The sequence below is a fragment of the Periplaneta americana genome, chromosome 4 (genome assembly GCF_040183065.1).
Source record: "Periplaneta americana isolate PAMFEO1 chromosome 4, P.americana_PAMFEO1_priV1, whole genome shotgun sequence".
Lineage (NCBI taxonomy): Eukaryota > Metazoa > Arthropoda > Insecta > Blattodea > Blattidae > Periplaneta > Periplaneta americana.
The window spans coordinates 175,582,407-175,602,823 of record NC_091120.1 but is presented as its reverse complement, the minus strand read 5'-3'; the positions used below and the strand labels follow the sequence as shown (position 1 = coordinate 175,602,823).

Here is a 20,417-nt window from a genome sequence, read left to right as displayed (position 1 = left end):
CAATAAAAGAGCCAAAATGGCGGGCGATTATATATTAAGTATTTATCCAGCCTTAGGAAGTGCTTTACATCTTCATCAGCGAATCACGAGACGCACACGTTTAAATGTAGCTGACCTGCAATGTGATTGGCTGCCGGAAATTAGAGCGACGGGACTATAGTCGGCTGCAAGTCTCTACATGCTCTCTGGATTAATGACTCTGTTTGCCCTCGTAATATATCCCACTTCTGCTCCTTGGTTGAAGAACAACGCATTTTTATTTCCAAAACTTCACGAAAAAAATTTACATGGAGAAAGTGTCTCTAAGAACTCCGTCGTCAATTCCCCCACCCTTTTCTTGTGCCGGATAAGACAACAATATACTGACTCATAAAAAAAAACTTAACGAGACAAGCTCAGTTCAAAATAAGAAGCCTCATATGGGCAAATGGGTCTTATGAAGGAAAAATTAGACAAATATTTTTCGATTAGAACAAAGCTCTCGAAAATCTTTGTGCTGATTAACTCAACAGGTAAGGATGTCTAAAACCTCAGTTCAAACGCCACTGAATTGCTGAAGTTTAAACTGTACAAATTCCTTGAAGTGCTTTTGCTCCCAGATTATGTGGCTAGGATAAAGAAAACAAACAAGAGATACAGAACATAGTCAAAATGAACTATATAAAGTGTCCGGGAATGTGCTGAAGAGATGTGAAGCATGCTTGAATGCACAAGGTCATCATTTCCAGCATTTACAACAATAGGTAAGATTTTTTTTATTTGAGTTTATCTTGCTGGAAATTACGATCATAGTTTGGCACAAGACGGGCTATCACTAACACATGTGGAAGCTGCTACATCTTCAGTTGAACAATGGCATTTTGTCTCATCCACCCAGTATATTGCTGACTAAATGAAGAACACATAATGTTTGAAGATTCAGCCCAGCTTCATTAAAGTGAAAGGGAAAGCAGGAAATGTACGGATTTGTTACAACTGTTAAAAACAACTAAGTCCACTGACTTGATCCAATTAAAGATTTTTTTTTTTCTTTTCTTGTGCTTCTGTGGGAGTAAGGTCAGTTTTGTTGTGTTGTTGTTGTTTTCTAATGCCAGGCGTTTGATAATAAAGTCATTTGACCTCTTGCACTCCAATATTTTTCAAAGATACTGTCATGGTCAGCCACTGAAGCACAGATTTTGAGGCGTTCTGAATCCATTTCTTGATTTGAGTTGCACAATGGGCAGTTAAAGACTGATATATTCCAATTCTATGCAGATGCTTGGCCAAACAGTCATGGCCTGTTGCCAATCTAAATGTAGCTACAGACGATTTGTGTGGTAAATCGGGAATCAACAGGTTTGTTGCGCAAACATACTTATCTACATTTGAATAGGGAATCTATGCAGCAAGAAGTTTTTGGCAAAGGTTTTAGTGTCTCCGAAGTTATGATAAATACTTGGCCAACTGGTGACTTACTCAAAATAGACTTCTTCCATTGCTGATAAAAAATTAGGTGGTATTGATAAATTCTGAGCCTAAAATGGAAAAAATTTCTCAAACAAATTTTTATTAATTAAACATAAACACTTTTTAACTCTACTCACTTAGAACGATGCTAAAGCAATTCTAAGCCCAAAAAAATAATGTTTGCCTTGGTTAGCAAATCTCTCTTCCACAATACTTAATACTGCTTCATTTGACGAAAACTTCTTTCTCTCAATTTTTTTCTTCGGAAATGGGTAATTGTAATCTGAGAGGTCTAACTCTGGTCAATATAGGGGATGCTCAATCAATTCAAAGCCAATTTCCAACAATTTTCTGCAATGCAATTAGGAACTTGTGACAGGTACACTGTCTTGCAAGAACAAAACACCTTTGAAAAGTTTACGACATTTCCCCACCATTTTAGTTAATGATGAAGAATAATACACTCCCATCACAGTTTTACCTTGTTCTAAGTAGTCTGCCATAATTATTCCATCTTCGTCCTAAAAAAAATTGATCCACAGAACTTTCCTGCGAATTTTTGAATGTGAAATTTATTTTAGGCAAGGAGAACCAGAGTGTTTTCTTTCTCTTGATTGTTCTCTCCTTTCTGGATCATACTGTGGATATACATTTCGTTCATAGTTATAATACAATCCAGAAAGTTAGATGAATCCTTTTCAAAATGATGGCAGAGCAACATGAAAACTGTCATCTCTGTTAAGCATTATGGCATTTAGGAATCCATTTAGCAGGTGATTTTCTCATACCAAAGCATGATGTATGATATGAAAGATGCATTCATAGGAAATTTTCAAAGTCTCTGATATATGATTGAGCACAATTCTTTGATTCTCTAAAATCATGTCGCGCATGGCATCAATATTTTCTGAAGTGTTTGCAGAAACGGTGTTCATCTTTGATCTCCAATCTTCCTCTCTTAAATTCCGCAACCCATTTGTTTGTTTATGGTGGTGTATGAAGGCCAATGATTCATCAACATATCCACTATATACGGATAAATTTGCTTGCTGGACCATGCTTTCAAAAGCAGGTGCTTTATCACTCACTAATACTCAATCTAATCAAAACTTCTTTAAAAATTCTAATTAGAATCGACTAAGCTTTTTATCTCCAAACATACAGTAACTATTTATCATACAACACACACTTTATTTTAATAACAAAGGTCCAAGGCTAACTATACAGTAAATCAGTACTTCTTAGCAGAATGCACACAATTTCGAAGAGTAGATCTAGCTATGGTTTAGGTGACAGGAAGGAAGGGAAAGAATATGATATTTTCGGGGCATTCCAAATAATTAAATTCATTTGACTGACTCAGTGGAAGTTAGATATGAACATATATGGACGTAGTTATATTTATATATTTTTTACTCCAAAATTTCACGATTTATTAACTCAAAATCATATCTAACCCTTGTGCTTTCAATACATAACACTGATCAACTATTATTCAATATATATATATGGAATTATAAACATATGGCTGCTAAGTATTTGAGGATCCTTACCATTAACCCAACCTTTCTTATTACAGTCATTACACTTAAAGCTGAAAACACAACAATAATACAACATATTTTAAATAATGTATTCACTTGAATTTCAACACTACAGATTCGCTAATGATACCAACCAGACTTAATGTGATTTCTCAACTTTTTTAATTTGTGAGAATTCCCTTCAAAGAAATGTATTATCTCTTCAAGAACAGAGAACGAGTGTCATTTGACAGCTTAATATTATAACAATCAACAGGCATTACAGCTATGGTGGACATTATGGGCTTCAAATTGTCATAGATACAATTATCTCCAGTATTTCAGAGCTCATTACTGACTCTGTTTAAGAGGCAGATGACTCAGGGGTGTCATTAAAATGCATATATCACTGGATTATTAATGAACTCTGAAACACGTGTTAAATACCCATCTGTCCACAGAAGTTTTCAAAAAACAAATTTTGTCATATACAATGAAAATTCAAATTTCTAGAAATCAGAAATTTAAGAAAGCTAAAGCAATCTGAAACTTCATTTTTCTATAAAATATTATTCTGAAGTGTTTAATAACTACAAATATCTCTTAATCTCGACACCAGGAATGCTTTCTTCCAAAAAATTAATGAGAGCATCAGAAACTGCATGCAAATATATTTCCTTTTGGCTCACCATATTTTTCTGTTTGTTTATCCATAAAGTTTACTTTATATGATAAAGACATTGAGAAATATGGATCCATCAGTAATTTTATAAAATTAATCTTATGAACTAAGCATTAGAACATGCTGGTAAACAAGTTTTAACACTCCAGTTAGGTGCAAGTGGCATTGACAGTGACAGTGTTCAGAAAGGTTTTTGCGGGGTACTCCCATTTCCCCAAACACAATTCCACTCTTTATCCGATGATGATGATGATGATGACACCCATCCTTGGAGGACAGAGGGAAGAATAATTGTAATTCATAATTTAATTGAAAGATTATCAATAAATGCGATTAAATATTGTAACACTAAAATAACCTTGTGACTGCTGCAATGCAATTGCAATAAAGAGCAGTGTAGGAATATAAATATATAAACAATTAACTGGTACTATAAAATTATACAAACAACCAGACAGACACAGAAAGGAAGGCGTGAATATATTATATAAAAACTCAAGTTTAAAAGCCTGGACAATTGATTGTAAATAGAATAAAGACATCACTGAAAGCAAATAATGATTTCTTAAAGCAATTTATAATAAATCAGCAACTACTTCTGATGAGAACAATTAACTAAAATATAACAATATATTGTTCAACTAACGTATTATATCTTATCCACAAAAACTACGTTATTTATTACTACAACAATAACACTATTACTTATAACAATTAACGGCTAATAGTAGAAAAAAAATGCCTAGAACTCAAGACTGAATAACCAGATAAAAAGAGTGGCAAAGAGCTGGAAAAAGACAAGAACAAAGCCTTAGTGGAACAACAATATGTGAACGAAAAGGCAATCCAACATCCTTCAATTTGCATTAGCATGTTCTTTTCTGAAATACTACAGGGTGATTCAAAAGTCCGGCGACAAAGACGAACTCTGTTATTAGTGCACATAGCGAAAAACGGAAAGAGGGGAAAGTAGTTGGAAATCTGTAGTTTTCAATCTAATGTGATTGAATTTTCAATGTAGAATGCATCGTTGGGGACGTACATCAGTAAGACACATCCACCAGTCCCAATTGTGCCAAATTAGTGGCTTTTCCGCTAGTTTCAGCGGATTTTAGATACGTAGTGTGTCGGGTAAATTACGAAATGACGACGATAACTAGCAGTGTTGCCAATACAAGTTCAGGGATAACCATCAGGCAAGAATGAAATTCCCCTGAATTCTTATCAATAAAAGAAATGTTTCTTTGCACTGTGAGAAGTTAAATAACCACTAAACTCTGTACGTCCATGTTAAATAATACATATATAAAATCCACTAGATGTGAAATGTTATGGTTTATTTAACGACGCTCGCAACTGCAGAGGTTATATCAGCGTCGCCGGATGTGCCGGAATTTTGTCCCGCAGGAGTTCTTTTACATGCCAGTAAATCTACTGACATGAGCCTGTCGCATTTAAGCACACTTAAATGCCATCGACCTGGCCCAGGATCGAACCCGCAACCTTGGGCATAGAAGGCCAGCGCTATACCAACTTGCCAACCAGGACGACTAAAATCCACTAGAACTAGCGGAAAAGTCAACTAATGTGGTGGCATTAGGACTAGTGGTTGTGTCCTACTAGTGTACAGTCTCAATGGTGTATTCTACATTGAAAATTCAAGTACAGTAGATGAAAAGTACATATTTCCAACAACTTTCCCCTCTTTCCGTTTTTCGCTATCTGTACTAATAATGGAGTTTGTTTATGTCGCCAGACTTTTGAATCGCCCTGTATACTGTGTAAGATTAGAATTTAACGTCTAGAACACTACTACTTTGATGTATTTTTATTGTAATATAAATTTTCAATGTTCAACACACATATTTAATGCAAATAATGTTCTTACACAAATCTTAGTACTGCCCCCCCCCCTCCCCACCTCTAAATTTTTAGTTACAAGTCTAATAAATTTACATCGTATCTTACTTTTGGGATAAAAAAGTTATTATGGAAATTCGACATTTATAACTGAGAGTGCATAGTATGGTAATATATTTCACGTAACAGAATCCTATGACGACAAGAAGTAAAAAACAAAATAAACTGCCAAGATAAACACAAGCATTCATGCACACACATAACACAAAGATATCTGTCTCGGATGTGTTCATTTAATAAAATTTATACTTTATTTCAATCTTCCTTTAATTATATGTTGATGATTCATGATAGAGGTACTATATCCGAAAAACCAACAAAGATAAGATGTACATAACCAATGACTAGTTGAACACAATAACTACTTTAACTAATCAACAATGTCCGGTATATTTAAAATACTGTTTCTCTCTATAGCACTTATTTGAAGTGCTGTGTGTCCATGTAGAAGAGTCACTGAAACTCAGCGAAAATTTCTGCCACAATGAGATGAGAAAATTGCAGGTTACCCCATTTCTTTGCAGTAGAGAAATCAGCTAAGTGGCTTAGTGGTCTGTCTCCATCTGACAAGAGTAGAAGGATGTGAATTTCCAATTTCCTAAGCGTTATGATGATCAAATTAAATTTCAAATTTTCCTCTTTCAAAGCTCATGACACTGTAACAATATTTTGAGATTATTTTTATAAAGTTTTGAATATGTTGTCAGTTTTCCAAATACCATTATGTGTCCTGCGACATTTCTTTCTGACTTCCCAGTAAAATGCATGAAATATTTCTCCATATGTAGGGAAAAAGGTAAAGGTATTTTCTTGAGATGCCATGGGGGTGCTAGAGAGCACGGAGGCAGACAGCCATACTTTCACGACCTCAGCTCTAGAATGAGGTGGTGTGGTCAGCAACATGCTCTGATTGCTGCCTTTTTTATCCCCATGGAAGACTCAGTATTCAATTTGACAGATTGAGTGAACCCCTGGGCAATTCTGGAAGTTTTGGCAATGATAAAAATCCTCCCACCATTTGGAACTGATCCTGGCATCTTCCAGTCTGCAGCCAATTGCTCTACCAATTGTGCTCCATATGGGCTATTCCATATGAAATCGATCAGTAAAAAACCTCGCATTCTTTTTATACTCTAAGTTTTTCCCTATTTATAGAAGGTGCTAAGGAGAATGCATTTGCAAAAATATACTATCGAAAGTCAAACGGTTTTCGTATTGTTGAGCGACAAATTTAGCGTATTTTAGAAAAACAAGCCTCTTTCAGCACTCAGAAAACTGGAACCATTTACTGTAGAACATTGAACGAGAGCTCATTTTGAAGCTGACATTTGGTAGGTTATGATAAGAAGTAATCCTTATTTTTATTATGTACAGAGAGACAGATAATCTGATTTTACTTACTTTTAGGCTTTTTGCTCATTTGTAAAAATGTAAAAAAAATATTGAGAAAAAACCTTGCATTATTAAGAGGAATTCGGCATTGTTTGCTTAGTGGTACGGCAATAAGTTTCGAGGGTATTAAATAGATTATTTTCACACGCCTAGACTTGAACGGCGCAGTACCACACACACTGGCCGAAAGATGATAAGTGAGCGTTGGGCGTCATTTTACTCCTGTGTTTATGAAAACTTATGATAAAGCTGGCCCAGCTATGCGCTACTAGACGAAACATCACGTGTTTGTCTCCTGGCCTTGCTTGTCTTGGCTAGCTCCCGTCTCACAGTCAGCTGGTTAGTTCACGCGTGTACTATTTATTTTCTTTATTTGATATTTTCAATACTTTCTTATCAACATACCATCAGTAAAAAAATATGTGTTTATTTGTACTTTCAATGCTGAATCTAACGATATATTTTTAAAATATTTTTTCCTAGGTAAAGGCGTCTTAATGAGGAAAAATCTAAATTTCTCCATTTCCATAAAAGGTAATAAAATCTGTTTATATGTTAATATAAACTTTAATTTCTCAGCATCAAAATAAACAATGATTTTGATCATTGGGTGAAAGGGTTTCGGAGCTACAACAGTTTAAAGTTGCTAATTTTATGAAAATACGATAAATTTAAATATTTTTAATTTAAACACTATGAAGTTCTGATGCCTCAAACTTTGCACAAAGCATTGTATCACAGTTCTCTACGTACAAAAAAAGTTTCATTGTATTTAGAAATTGTAAGGTCAATTTTCTCTATATTTTGGTCGATTTGAGGTGGAATAGCTCATAGTTATTTCTCTCTGTAATAGCAGCTAAACGGTCAACATTTCAGTGCATAATTCGCAATAAAAGTAGGAGAAACAAGAAATTTGTACTGGGAAGCAAGAAAGAAAATTAAGTAAAAATCAAAGATCCGCCATTGGAGACAAACACATTTTCACAACATTCCATTCACATGTCATGAATCACTCTGTTTTTAAAACATGCAGAGACAGAAAGAGGTATATAACCTTCCATCCCACCCATCTAAAAAATACGCTTGCATGTGTATGTAAAAAAAAAATAATTTCTCATATGCAGCACGCTGACAAATGTAATACAACTAGTAAGACTGTTAAAAAAAATACAAAATGTCTATGTTGTTTGCAGGCTGATTTCAAATAGAAAACAGTGCAGAAACATGCGTTGTAACGTGTAATGATAACTGTCTTATCACTTTTCACAAAATGTCCTATTTTCATAAACTTGATATGAAGGTCATGCGATCATGTCACCCTAACGCAACTCTTTTTTTTATCCCTACCTTCATTGATTCCATCAAGGCAGCCATGCGAACATTTGAGATGGGAGAACAAGCAGCGTTCAATGTAGGATCCTGAAATTTTGTACGATAACAGATTTCTTAAAAATAGCAGGTTTTGTTAAGGAAACTCCTGTTTAAAATGGAGAACAACACAGCGAATGTGCAAATATTTTGATAATGTAAGAAAAGAATTCTGTAAACAATAGTAACTTGACATATCCACAAATTCTGTGTAACTTACATTTTAGTATTTTGAACATAAGTAATTATGAGAATTTACAGTTCTCTTTCTTTATAAAATGAAACCAACCTTTGCTAGGTCGAGTTCCATCTTATCAATCAAGTTTGATATGCATGTTTTAATTATATACATGTTGAAAATTATATTCAAATCTCTTTCTTAAGATTAAACTGTTGTGATGACATAAAAATCTGTGAATAGAAAATTTGTTAATATCAATTTGAACTATAATTAAATTCTGAGTGTCCTTTGCATGGTGTTCCGCCACTGTCAGACAAGCAAAGATGCATCATTGCTGGGCAGAAGGTTGAATGAACTCGGAATACACTTAGTTCATATTTCACTGCAAGCTGAAATTCTGTTACTGTAAGAAGAACCAATTCTATTTATTATCGAGCAGTATTGTGAACAGACTATATTGATTGTGGGGAAGAGTGATTGCATATTGTAAGATTTGTTTGCACTGTATGATGGAGTGTGGATGTTCATTCTGACATTGCAAGTAGGTTTTGCAATGCTGTTTGGTTCCTTATACAGTAGAACTTTGTTATAGTGACCTCGTTTTGTGCGTCATCTCGCCTATAACGTCAAATATTCTGTGGTCCCAACTAATTCCCCATAAGACATATGCTTTCCTACCTTGCTTAATACGACAAACGCATATGTGTCTACCTCGTATATAACGTCATTTTCAACCTCAGTTTGGAATAAGATTTTCTAAGAACCAAAGTATTTTAAGAAATATTTTGTTGAAATCTGACCCTGACAAATTCTTTAGTCTCCTTCTGTCATAAATCTCTGGAATGCAGGCGGATTCCCCACCCCATTGTAACCTACCCGAATTCATGCGGTATTAGATCAGTTTCGACAGGAAGTTTTCACTAAGTGCACGCAAGTTTAACGCAGTATAGTCACTAAAGAAGTGAGTGACACTTTAGAAGTCATTAGAATTATGAACATGTTCTATGAAGCTAGGGAAGGGAGCAGTGAAATTGCAACTGAAATTATGAACATAGAACGTAATTTAGCACTAGAAAGTGTGTATTGGGAAAGTAGAAGACAACAGAGTAAAATGACTGATTACTTCACTTCTAAGTAAGGTAGTTTGGTGAGTATTGAACAAACTGTTTTAATACAGAATACTGTATTTATAAATGTAGGCCTACGTGTATTTTATTATGTTCATTGTAGGCTTAAAAGTCAATACATAAATCTAAAATAAGTCTAATTAAGTTTGTTATTTTTCATTTTCCACCTACTATATTGATAATGTGAATCTCGGTTACTACGACACTCGTTTATAACAGCATAATGTTTAAGGTCCCTTGGATGTCGTTATAACCAAGTTCTACTGTAATTTCAAAACCAGAGAAAATATGATAATATGTCTATTCTGTGCCTTTATTAGAATTTTGATCTTTCACTATTGCGCCATTTCTGTCTTGTGTTTAGTTGTCAGATTCTCATTAATACAGAGCAGTCTATGATATTCTCTATGGTACTCGGCAGCGAGAGGGCCCAGCATCAGGGTCCGCTACAGTCTCTCTCTGTCCCTGCCTTCCAAGGACACAGCACATGTTCACATTGCAACTGATAGCTGCTGTTCAGTTGCCTTTGAGCTCTGTTGACGTTTGTATTGATGTACGTACATCTTAGTTGAAGATTGTGGCTTAATATGGCACCACAAAAGTTTACATTATTACAACAAAGGATTTATCTTGTTGAGTGTTACTTGATAACAAAGAATTGTGGAACAGTGCGACTATGTTTTGCAACGAAATTTCCTAGTGTCCCGTTTCACTTAATTTGGAGAGCGCTACAGTCAGAAAAATTCAAGCAGCTGAACTCAGAAGACTTGCCTCCAGGGCAAAAATCTTAATTGTTTTCGCCCATACACGAGATTTGTCTGTGAATTTTGGTTTGTACAGACTTACACAGAATTTAAACTCATAATGAAGTATCAATTAAATGTATCCTGAGTTCATCAAACCTTCTGGCCAGAAGTGATTTATTGTTGCCCATTAGACAGAGTCTCACAATGGAAGAACACAGCTTAAAAAGCACTCTGGATATTTCCGGTAAAACCTATATCTCAAATGTAATTAATTCCCACCTTTGATTGTACAGAAATAGTATTATTCAATAGATTTGGTCAAAAACTTCGACAATATGTACATGGCTGCATTTAAACAATGTATGAACAGAAATTGATGGCTGCTAGGTTCAACCTGTGGCACTATGGGCCATTAAGCACCGTTATAACTAAACCATTTTATGGAGCCAGAAATGATTAAGCAGTACTGAAATAATTACGTATTACTTCCCTAATTTATTCATCATTATTTATGTACAATACATGATGTACACAATATAAGCACCAAATTTATACAGGTGATAGAGTACAGTCCACTAATAAGAGGGATAATAAAAGACAAGAAAAGTATGTCTCCAGGCATTGATAAATTCCAGCAGAATTAACACAAGAGGATGGAAGTGCATTATCCAGCGAGATATGTAAGCTTATACTTGCTATTTGGGAAAAGAAAACTGCATCAAAATAATAGAAAAGATTAACTGTAGTAACTTTCGAGGAATATCACTTTTTTTGATGTACAAAATTTTGTCCAATATTCTTTCGAGAAGATTAACTCTGTATGTGGATGAAAATAATGGGCATCATCAATTTGGTTTTAGGCATAATAGATCGATTTATTGATCAGATTTTTCAAATTTGACAGATATTGGAGAAAAATGGGAGTATAAAAGTACAGTAAATCAGTTATTCATAGAGTTCAAAAAGGTGTATGACTAGGTTAAGAGAGAAGTTTTATATAATATTCTTATTGGATTTGGTATTCTCATGAAACTAGTTTGATTAATTAAAATGTGTCTTAGTGAGACTTACAGCAGAGTGCATATAGGCCAGTTTCTGTTCGATACTTTTCCAATTCACTGTGGACTAAAGCAAGGGGATGCACTATCACCTTTATGTTTTAACTTTGCTCTAGAATATGCTATTAGAAAAGTCTGGGATAACAGAGGGGGTTTGGAATTGAACGGGTTACATCAGCTGCTTGTCTATGCGGATGACATGAATATGTTAGGAGAAAATCCACAAACTATTAGGGAAAACACGGAAATTTTACTTGAAGCAAGTAAAGAGGTAGGTTTGAAAGTAAATCTCGAAAAAACAAAATATATGATTATGTCTTAAGAACATAATACGAATTGGAAATATAAAAATTGGAAAGTTATCTTTTGAAGAGGTGGAAAAATTCAAGTACCTTGGAGCAACAGTAACAAATATAAATGACACTCAGGAGGAAATTAAACACAGAATAAATAGGGGCAATATTTGTCATTATTAGGCTGAAATGCTTTTGTCATCCAGTCTGCTCTGAAAAAATCTGAAGGTTAGAATTTATAAAACAGTTACATTATTGGTCGTTGTGTATGGTTGTGAAACTTGGACTCTCACTTTGAGAGAAGAACTGAGGTTAAGGATTTTTGAGAATATGTTGCTTAGGAAAATATTTGGGACTAAGGGAGATGAAGTTACAGGAGAATGGAGAAAGTTACACAAAGCAGAACTGCACACATTGTATTCGTCACCTGGCGTAATTAGAAAAATCAAATCCAGACATTTGAGATGGGCAGTGCATGTAGTACCGGTACGTATGTACGAATCCAGAAATGCATATAGTGTGTTAGTTGGGAGGCGAGGGAAAAAGATCTTTGGGGAGGTCGAGACGTAAATTGGAGGATAATATTAAAATGGATTTGAAGGAGGTGGGATATGGTGGCAGAGACTAGATTAATCTTGCTCAGAATAGGGACCGATTGCAGGCGTATGTGAGAGCAGCAATGAACCTCCGGGTTCCTTAAAAGCCATTTTTAAGTAAGTACGTAAGTAAAGCATCATGAGGGGAAGAATGTACTTACTTACAAGGTAAGGGTCAATATTTCAGAATTTTGAAAAAATATTTACATCATTTTCTTTTATTATCTTATATACGACATCATCTGCTGCCAATATTAAACGGTGTGATGCAACTGATAAATAATAATAAATAAACCACCGTAGCAATGCGTAATGTTTTCAGTGCTACTCTATCATTACTGGTTTAGTAGTGGCAATGGCTAGGTATACACAGTGCTTCATAGAAATTCTGTGATCATGGTTTTTACTCAAAGCAGAAGTTTTGATTAAACCTTTTGAATCAAGCTGTGGATCTTCAACTTATATTCAAGAACCCTGATCCTCTTACTAGTTCTTATAATAACGTAACATCTAATGTATTCATTGCATTTTCAAGTAATGAATTACAGTTTGATTACACAGAAGTAAGTAAATTTTTTGCGTATATAGTAATCTTGTCAACCCACAATCAGACGCTAATTTAAAATAAAACAATATGAAGGAAAATAAAAGTGTGCAGCATCTGTAGTCTTTCATAAAATGCACACAGCTAGTTCAAATTTCACAAACAATCTTAAAAAAAAAGTTTAATCTCAGATTCTCAGTATTTTAAAATGAAATAATATAGCTGATCTTCCATATCGTCGTATAAAATTCGACTTAAAACATCCTAAAAATATAATTTAAGAACACAGACACACAGCACTTGGCCATTAGCTGATTTACAATTATTATACCCCTACATATATAAAGAAAAAGATATGTGATTAAATTTATTTATATGACATTATTCGTGACTAACATCTTTACACATTTTTAACAAAATAAATATCACTCCTAGACAAGGAAAGAGGACAGCAAGAGAGAAGAATAAAGTAATTAAGATTAGGCCTATATTTAATAGTAAAGTGCGAAGCACACAACTTACCAGCATTATAAGCAGTTGTAGCAAGCGTGTTTAGTGGGGAGATGCAACTGCTCTTTCGCAGTGGGAGAAAAACGAATTGGCAGTGAATGGTGGTGATTTACACCTGAATGAATAATGTGCCAGTAAGACGTAATAAGAAAACGTTATGTTGATCTTGCCTTTTATCAAAGTATATGTGTTGTTGTTGTTTTCTAATGCCAGGCGTTTGACAATAAAGTCATTTGACCTCTTGCATTCCAATATTTTTCAAAGATATTATCATGACCAGCCACTGAAGCACAGATTTTGAGGTGTTCCGAATCCATTTCTTGGTTTGAGTTGCACAATGGGCAGTTAGGGGACTGATATATTCCAATTCTATGCAGGTGTTTGGCCAAACAATCATGGCCTGTTGCCAATCTAAATGCAGCTACAGACGATTTTCGTGGTAAATTGGGAATTAATTGTGGATTATGATGCAGAGAGTTCCATTTTTTCTCTTGAGATTTTGTTATCAAATTTTGTTTGTTGAAGTCTAAGTATGTAGATTTAATAAATCTTTTCACAGAGTAATACGTAGATTTACTAACAGGTCTGTAAGTAGCAGTGCTGCCCTTCTTTGCTAAAGCATCCACATTCTCGTTTCCCAGGATTCCACAATGGGATGGTATCCATTGGAATACAATTCTTTTATTGAGTGATATTAATTGCGAGAGCATTTTAGTTATTTCTGCTGTTTGAGGTGAAGGTGTGTGTTTAGAGACTATTGATAGAATAGCTGCTTTGGAGTCTGACAATGTAACTGCATTCTTAAATTTATTGATGTGGCATAGAAGATTCCTGAGACTTTCACTTATTGCAATGATTTCGCCATCAAAACTTGTTGCTCCATATCCAAGAGATCTATAAAGTGAGAAGAGACAGCACGTAACACCTGCACCGGCACCTTGTTCTCTGGAGATCAAAGATCCGTCGGTGTATAAATGAAGTATATGTTGAAAATGATTCCACCTTTCTGAATGCAATCATATCGGTCTAGAAAATTCTGAAACATCTTCTGCAACTCTCTATTTGTAATGTCACTCAGCACTCAACTGATTTCGTTCTCCAGCTCTTCAAGAATACGTGGATTGTTTACAAACTTTCTATTTTAAATAAAAATCACTAACATTTAAATCTGGAGAATGAGCTGGTGAACGTCCGAGACTAATTACATGATCATCAATCATTTTTTCTAATGCTTCTAATGATATAGTGGCTGTATGTGCAGTGGAGTTATCCTGCTGGAAGTAAGCATATTGATGGCTGAGAACCAGACTGTTCTAAGTCCAACTTTTTATAAGAAAGAAATCTGTGTTTCATTGTGTTCCAGTTCTTCTCTGCATATATGAATTGAACAAAATTATAAATATTCCTCTCCATAAGGATGCTGTGAAACTATTCCAAATTGTTTCATGAAGCTTTGAATGTCAGGAGCTTAAAATAGCTCTTCTGAAAAAAAAAAAAAATAGTAAAATGGACTTGGAACAGCCTGGTTCTGGGCCATCGATATTGTTTTTCATTTTCAGTTACTATTGCATATAACTCTGTGAGTTGACTGTGAAGTAAAAAAAAAAAAATTAGGTCAATTACCCTGCATGCTGTAATGCCACACCACACAACCATTTTCTGATCATGAAGAGAAATTCTGGTGTCCCAGTGGAGTGGGCATAACTGCATAAATGGAACCAAGCTTTCTTCGTCATTATTAATGGAGATGAATTAACAGTACTATCATGAACAGACAGCATCAACAGACAAAAATTCACTCGAGTGGCTGGATCCCATTGCTGTAATCGAATCACTTTCAATCCTCTTAATATTGAACTTTGTTGCATGTCGCATTCTTGTACTAATCGGCATGAAGATTTCGTAGGACTTACCAGTATTCCTGCTTGAATATTTGTAAGTTTTTCCAATGTGATTCTTGCATCTAGAAAGGTGGAGATAATTTTCAACATATGTTTGATAAAACGCAAGATCAAGATAATCTTTTCTTATTAACTCTTACTGGAGCATTATTTTTATAAGGGACTATAGGCCTAAATCACCACTATTCACCGCCGATTAATTTTCCTCCCAAGCGAGAAAGCGGTTGCATCTCTCTACTAAACATGTTCACTTATAATGCCAGTAAGTTGCATATGCCACACACTGTACAAGACTGAGATTTACTGCATATATATCTGAAATAAACTTACAAGAAAAACGTAACACATGAACAGTAGAATATGATAAGAAAATGTGTGTAAGAAAGAGAGCTTCTTAGTGTATAGAATCTTTTTAAAAACAAGTCGAATTTTGTACCCAACAATTTTCCACTGTAAAACCATGACATATATAAATGAATCTTATACACACTATTCAATAAAACTCTGCAAATTAATAAGCGAAAACATCTCTATTAACTAATCCTCTAGAGAGTTTCTGCTCTGGATTTCTCTTATGATTTTAATTCAGCTTTACTTTTTATACATTTAAATCAGAAACCACGAATTCAACTGTTTTTAGTATAATTATGTTGAACATTGAATCTAAGTTATTAAAATGTTACATGTAAGTGAACATCATCTTAAACGGAATGACTTAAGTGTGTATTAGCTATGAAACTAATACGTTCATGCATTTAAAGAGAAATTGGCATATCTTAAAAATACGCTCCCAAATAGTTTACCTGAAATATGTACATAAACACATAAATATACAGGGAGTTTCTAAATTAGACAAACTTTTGGATCGGCTAGATAACCTTCTTTCAAACACTTTTTGTTAAGAAACCCATGGGCTCGGACACTTTGTTTCAATGCAAGAGTGGTTTAATGCTACCACCCGGTTTGTTTACTCCATCAGCACAGTATCATATGCATTAATCCAATTCGATTACTACTTGTGGTTTATGAAACCCCTGTTGACTCTGAAGATCTTGCAACATGCATTGTCTGGGCAGTAGCTGAAATCAGGGAAATACCTGGTGTCTTTGAAAGAGTACGATAAAGTATGGCATGTCGATGCAATGCTCTTCTTGAAGTCAATGGACGTGTGTTCCAGCACTTGTTGTAATGATGAGACAGTAAAGCAATGAATCCATCCTTCTAATTTAACACTGAAGTGAGAGTTTTTATTTTATATTCACTTTGTTTTGTTTTTCTGTTTGTTTGGGTCAATAAATCGTGCCTGTAACATTAATGATTTGTTTATTCACTTTTCACGTAACTAGTTACTTCAATCCTTTCCTGTAGATCGAACCATGTAATGACATAAACTCCTCTTGCTCTGAAAGGAAGTGTCGCAACACTTGAGTTCCTTAACAAAAACTGTTTGAAAGAAGGTTATCTATCCGATTCCAAAGTTTGTCAGTCTAATTTAGAAACACCCTGTATAAAACTCACAAAGATTATAACAGGTTTAATTCTGTTACGGTAGAATATGGTTCATTTAAGTAAAGATTTGCTAGAAATTGAAGAATACAATATAGTGACTGGCACAGTGTCATCTATCCTGGTGAGCTGACTAGGACAAAAATGGTAGTGGGACATGTTTTCCTTGGACATTTCCACTTCCTTTCCTATTATTCCATATTTTCCCATATTTCACTAGAGTAACAACGAAAAACGACCTATTTCAAATAACTACTATCTTTCATATAAAGAAATACATATTTTATAACAAATGACAGGCAAAATATGAAATTTCATTCCTGCTAATGGTATGGGAAAAGATTTTCACGATTCACTATGTGTAGAATTCCTTTAACAAAAAAACTTTAATATTTCATAATGTTTTGATAACATTTTCGTATTAATTCATAAAAGTCTTCGTATTTTTTTTTTCATTTTTTTTTTATTATTTTTTCCCCTCCGTTAATATTTCTATAACTACTACTGAACAGGGCTTTCCAGATATTATAAGAAGACAATAGAGACTTTTCTAGGAAGCACTTGAAAAACCCAATCCACAAACATTTCGGGATTTCCAAGGGCAAGTGAAATCTCCACATTCCCCTTCAGAGGCATTGAGCTCATAGCAACAATGAATTCGAGAAGTCAAAACAAAATAATCCAGTTGAAATTTTTTCATTGTTACCATTTCTACTTTTATACGTGTAAATTAATGTTTTAAATGGGTTTCAACCATCAGTTCTGCTGTCTACTTAATTTTCCTGTTTTTGCAACTTCATAGGTTTTTCTTCATACAAAACAATGTTAAAAAACAGAAGGTGTAATCTTTCGCCAGAAAATACAGAAAAGTTACTTGTGTTATATTGTAATAATTGTTGAGTTCAGTGAATGTGATAATTTTTTCTCTTCAGTATAAAAAATTGAGTTGCCTGGTTCTTGCATTCAGGTAAGGATTTGATGATGCTGACAAACTGTTTAATTGTGCAGATTTATTGTATTTTATTTGGTGGCATATTAAATAGCCTATATACAAAACTATTGATCTCTGAAGACTTATTTTATAAACAATAATGCAAACCTGTTCCAAATAGTTTAGGAACCGAAGTGTTTTAGCACTGAAATATTTATTTCATACTTTCCCAAAATAAATTTCATATTTTGGCAAAATTTTCTTCATATTATACCAGTCTCTAATTATAACTAATCAATATTGGTTGCCATCTGGAGATCAATTGTCATTTTTAAGCACATAGAAATAAATTCTTCCATTGCAATTAAGTTGAATTCTTATAGCTAGGACTGGGGAATGAAGAGGGAGAAAATCTGTGTATCTGACACAGCGTATCCCCCATGACAGCAAGATGCGAGTATTAAGTGATCAAACCCAGTCCTTCCTCATAGATAAATATTATGATAGAGGACAGATAGAAACATACATCCTGTACATTTTGTCTCAGCAATAGCCCTGTTTCATGCCAATCACATGACCAGAAAGGCTCGCATTTGTGAATGCCTAGTGTACACTCAAATGAAGCACCCTCCTCTAACCGCAGTGGTGTTCGATAGAAAAAGAAGTTAAACAGAGTAAGAAAGAAAATCAGGGACTTAAACTGTATATCAGAGTATCTTTGAAACTGAGTTAGTCACTGCTCATTCTGCTGGTGGCATGCAATAATGTCTGGGAGTAACATTTGGCAAGAGATGGATTGGAATTGGAGGATCAGTTTTCTGGCCTCCAAGGTCTCCGAACTTGTCACTTCTGGATTTATTTCTTGGAAAATACATAAGAATTGATTTAATCTGAGACCGTGGAGTGTGAAAATCTTATCACTGGCATTGTTGAGGCTTCATAAATCATCAAAGACATCTCTGGAATTTTCGAGCAAATACAACAATTTCTTTTCTGTCATGTACTTTTTGTATGCAGTTAAGATGGAAATGTTGAGCCTTTTCGTGTAGATTTTGTATCCAAAAGTAACAATTCTTAGTAAAATAACTAATCCATGTCTTTATTTTGCTACAAACTATCACAATACTATTAAGGATGGTAGAGTGCCTACAACAAATGCCTCACTTTCAATGAAGATATCTGTTACTACAGCAATCAATGATCTTGAGCTTACGTCCATAGCTGAGTAATCACGCATTTCCAACCCATGCTTTCTACCTCAATATGTCTCTTTTGGTCCAATGCATCAACTCATAAATTGTTTGAAAGTAGTTTCTCCACACTTTGTTTGCATATTCTTGAATACAGAATCATGACAAGATTACCAGTAACAAAAAAACAGAAGTTTCCATACTGTGATAAACAACATCATGACACCATCTAAATATGATTCTGCTAATCCTGTATTGCAGAGAGCTAAGTAAATTTTACTATAAGGTAAGTATATGTACTGAATAATTAAACAAATTATTAAATCTTTGGGAGTGTAGAGGGCTAATTAGGACAAATCATACTTGGTGGTCTAGTGACTGCCATAGAATCTGAAATTTGGAGGTTTACACCTGGTAAAAGGCAAAGGATTTTTAATGGATTGTAAAAATACCTGATCCTGGAAAAATTATCAACTAGTGAGACTACTCAGGCCTCTGGAGGATAAAGGAGGAAACAAAACATAAAAAAAAAACACAACAGATTTTCAAAGAGAACAGCATTGACGTAGTTTAGAAAGGAAATCATCATTATAATTTTTATATTTAGGTTTTTCAAAACTTTTCGCTTGGAACCCATGCCTGTCATTGCAAATTTGCGGTGCTATATTATAAAAATTTTACTCAAACTTGGCTGCAAGATACAGCACTCAATCATGCAATGCTGACAAACTTACATATACTTTTACCAATCAATATGCTAATGAAGAGGACTGCACAAACGTAAGTAAGTTTATGAGCCGCTGTGTTGAAAGATTCAGTACCTCATTACCAAGTTTGAATGAATAAACTTTCAAATTAATATATTACAGTAAAACCTTGATAAGACGTGCCCTCTTATCATGCTATCTCATGTAATATGCTTTTTTTGTACGGTTCCTGCACATTTAATATACAACATCTTTATAAAATACCCCATTTGTTGCACGAGTACCGCACAATACGCTATTTTTTTGGAATATTTTCGATGTATTTTTCAGCAATGTACTGTAACAGCAATGAAACATTTTGGCCACTGAACTCACTGGTGCCATTAACCTGAAAAGTACTGGTATTCGACCCTTTACCTGCGCACTTAATTCTTTATACTGTGTAATACCCCACCCTTTTGTTACGCTCTCTTATTCGACTCTTTACTTGCACGCTTAAAGCCTACATACAGTTACAATTCCTCACCCTTTTGCTAACCCTCTCTCTCTCTCTCTCTCTCTCTCTCTCTCTCTCTCTCTCTCTCTCTCTCTCAAACAACATTCCTCACTCGGCAGTAATAAAATTCTAGAAATTTTTGCTGGCCAGTTTATTGTCCTTTAGTGTACTGAAGTGTCTGTGAGTGTAATTACAACGAGTGTTAAATGAAAAGCACTTTCCGTGTTGGAAAAACTGGATATTTTACGAAAGTACGATGAAAACAGTACTCTGAATCAGAAACAACTCTGATTCATT

General features: G+C 34.5%; 1 protein-coding gene across 9 annotated transcripts in view; it reads right to left on the bottom strand.

Annotated features, from left to right (window-relative positions):
• The window catches only part of Bap170 (Brahma associated protein 170kD), a 465,097-nt gene that overhangs the window by 13,053 nt on the left and 431,627 nt on the right, over positions 1–20,417 (bottom strand). For 6 of the 9 annotated variants that reach the window (XM_069824389.1, XM_069824391.1, XM_069824394.1 and 3 more), the window contains one exon: positions 8,314–8,385. The exons of the other annotated variants lie outside the window; for them this stretch is intronic. In XM_069824389.1, coding sequence (XP_069680490.1) covers positions 8,314–8,385 — 72 coding nt within the window. The remainder of the gene's footprint in view (positions 1–8,313; positions 8,386–20,417) is intronic. 9 annotated transcript variants of the gene reach the window in all.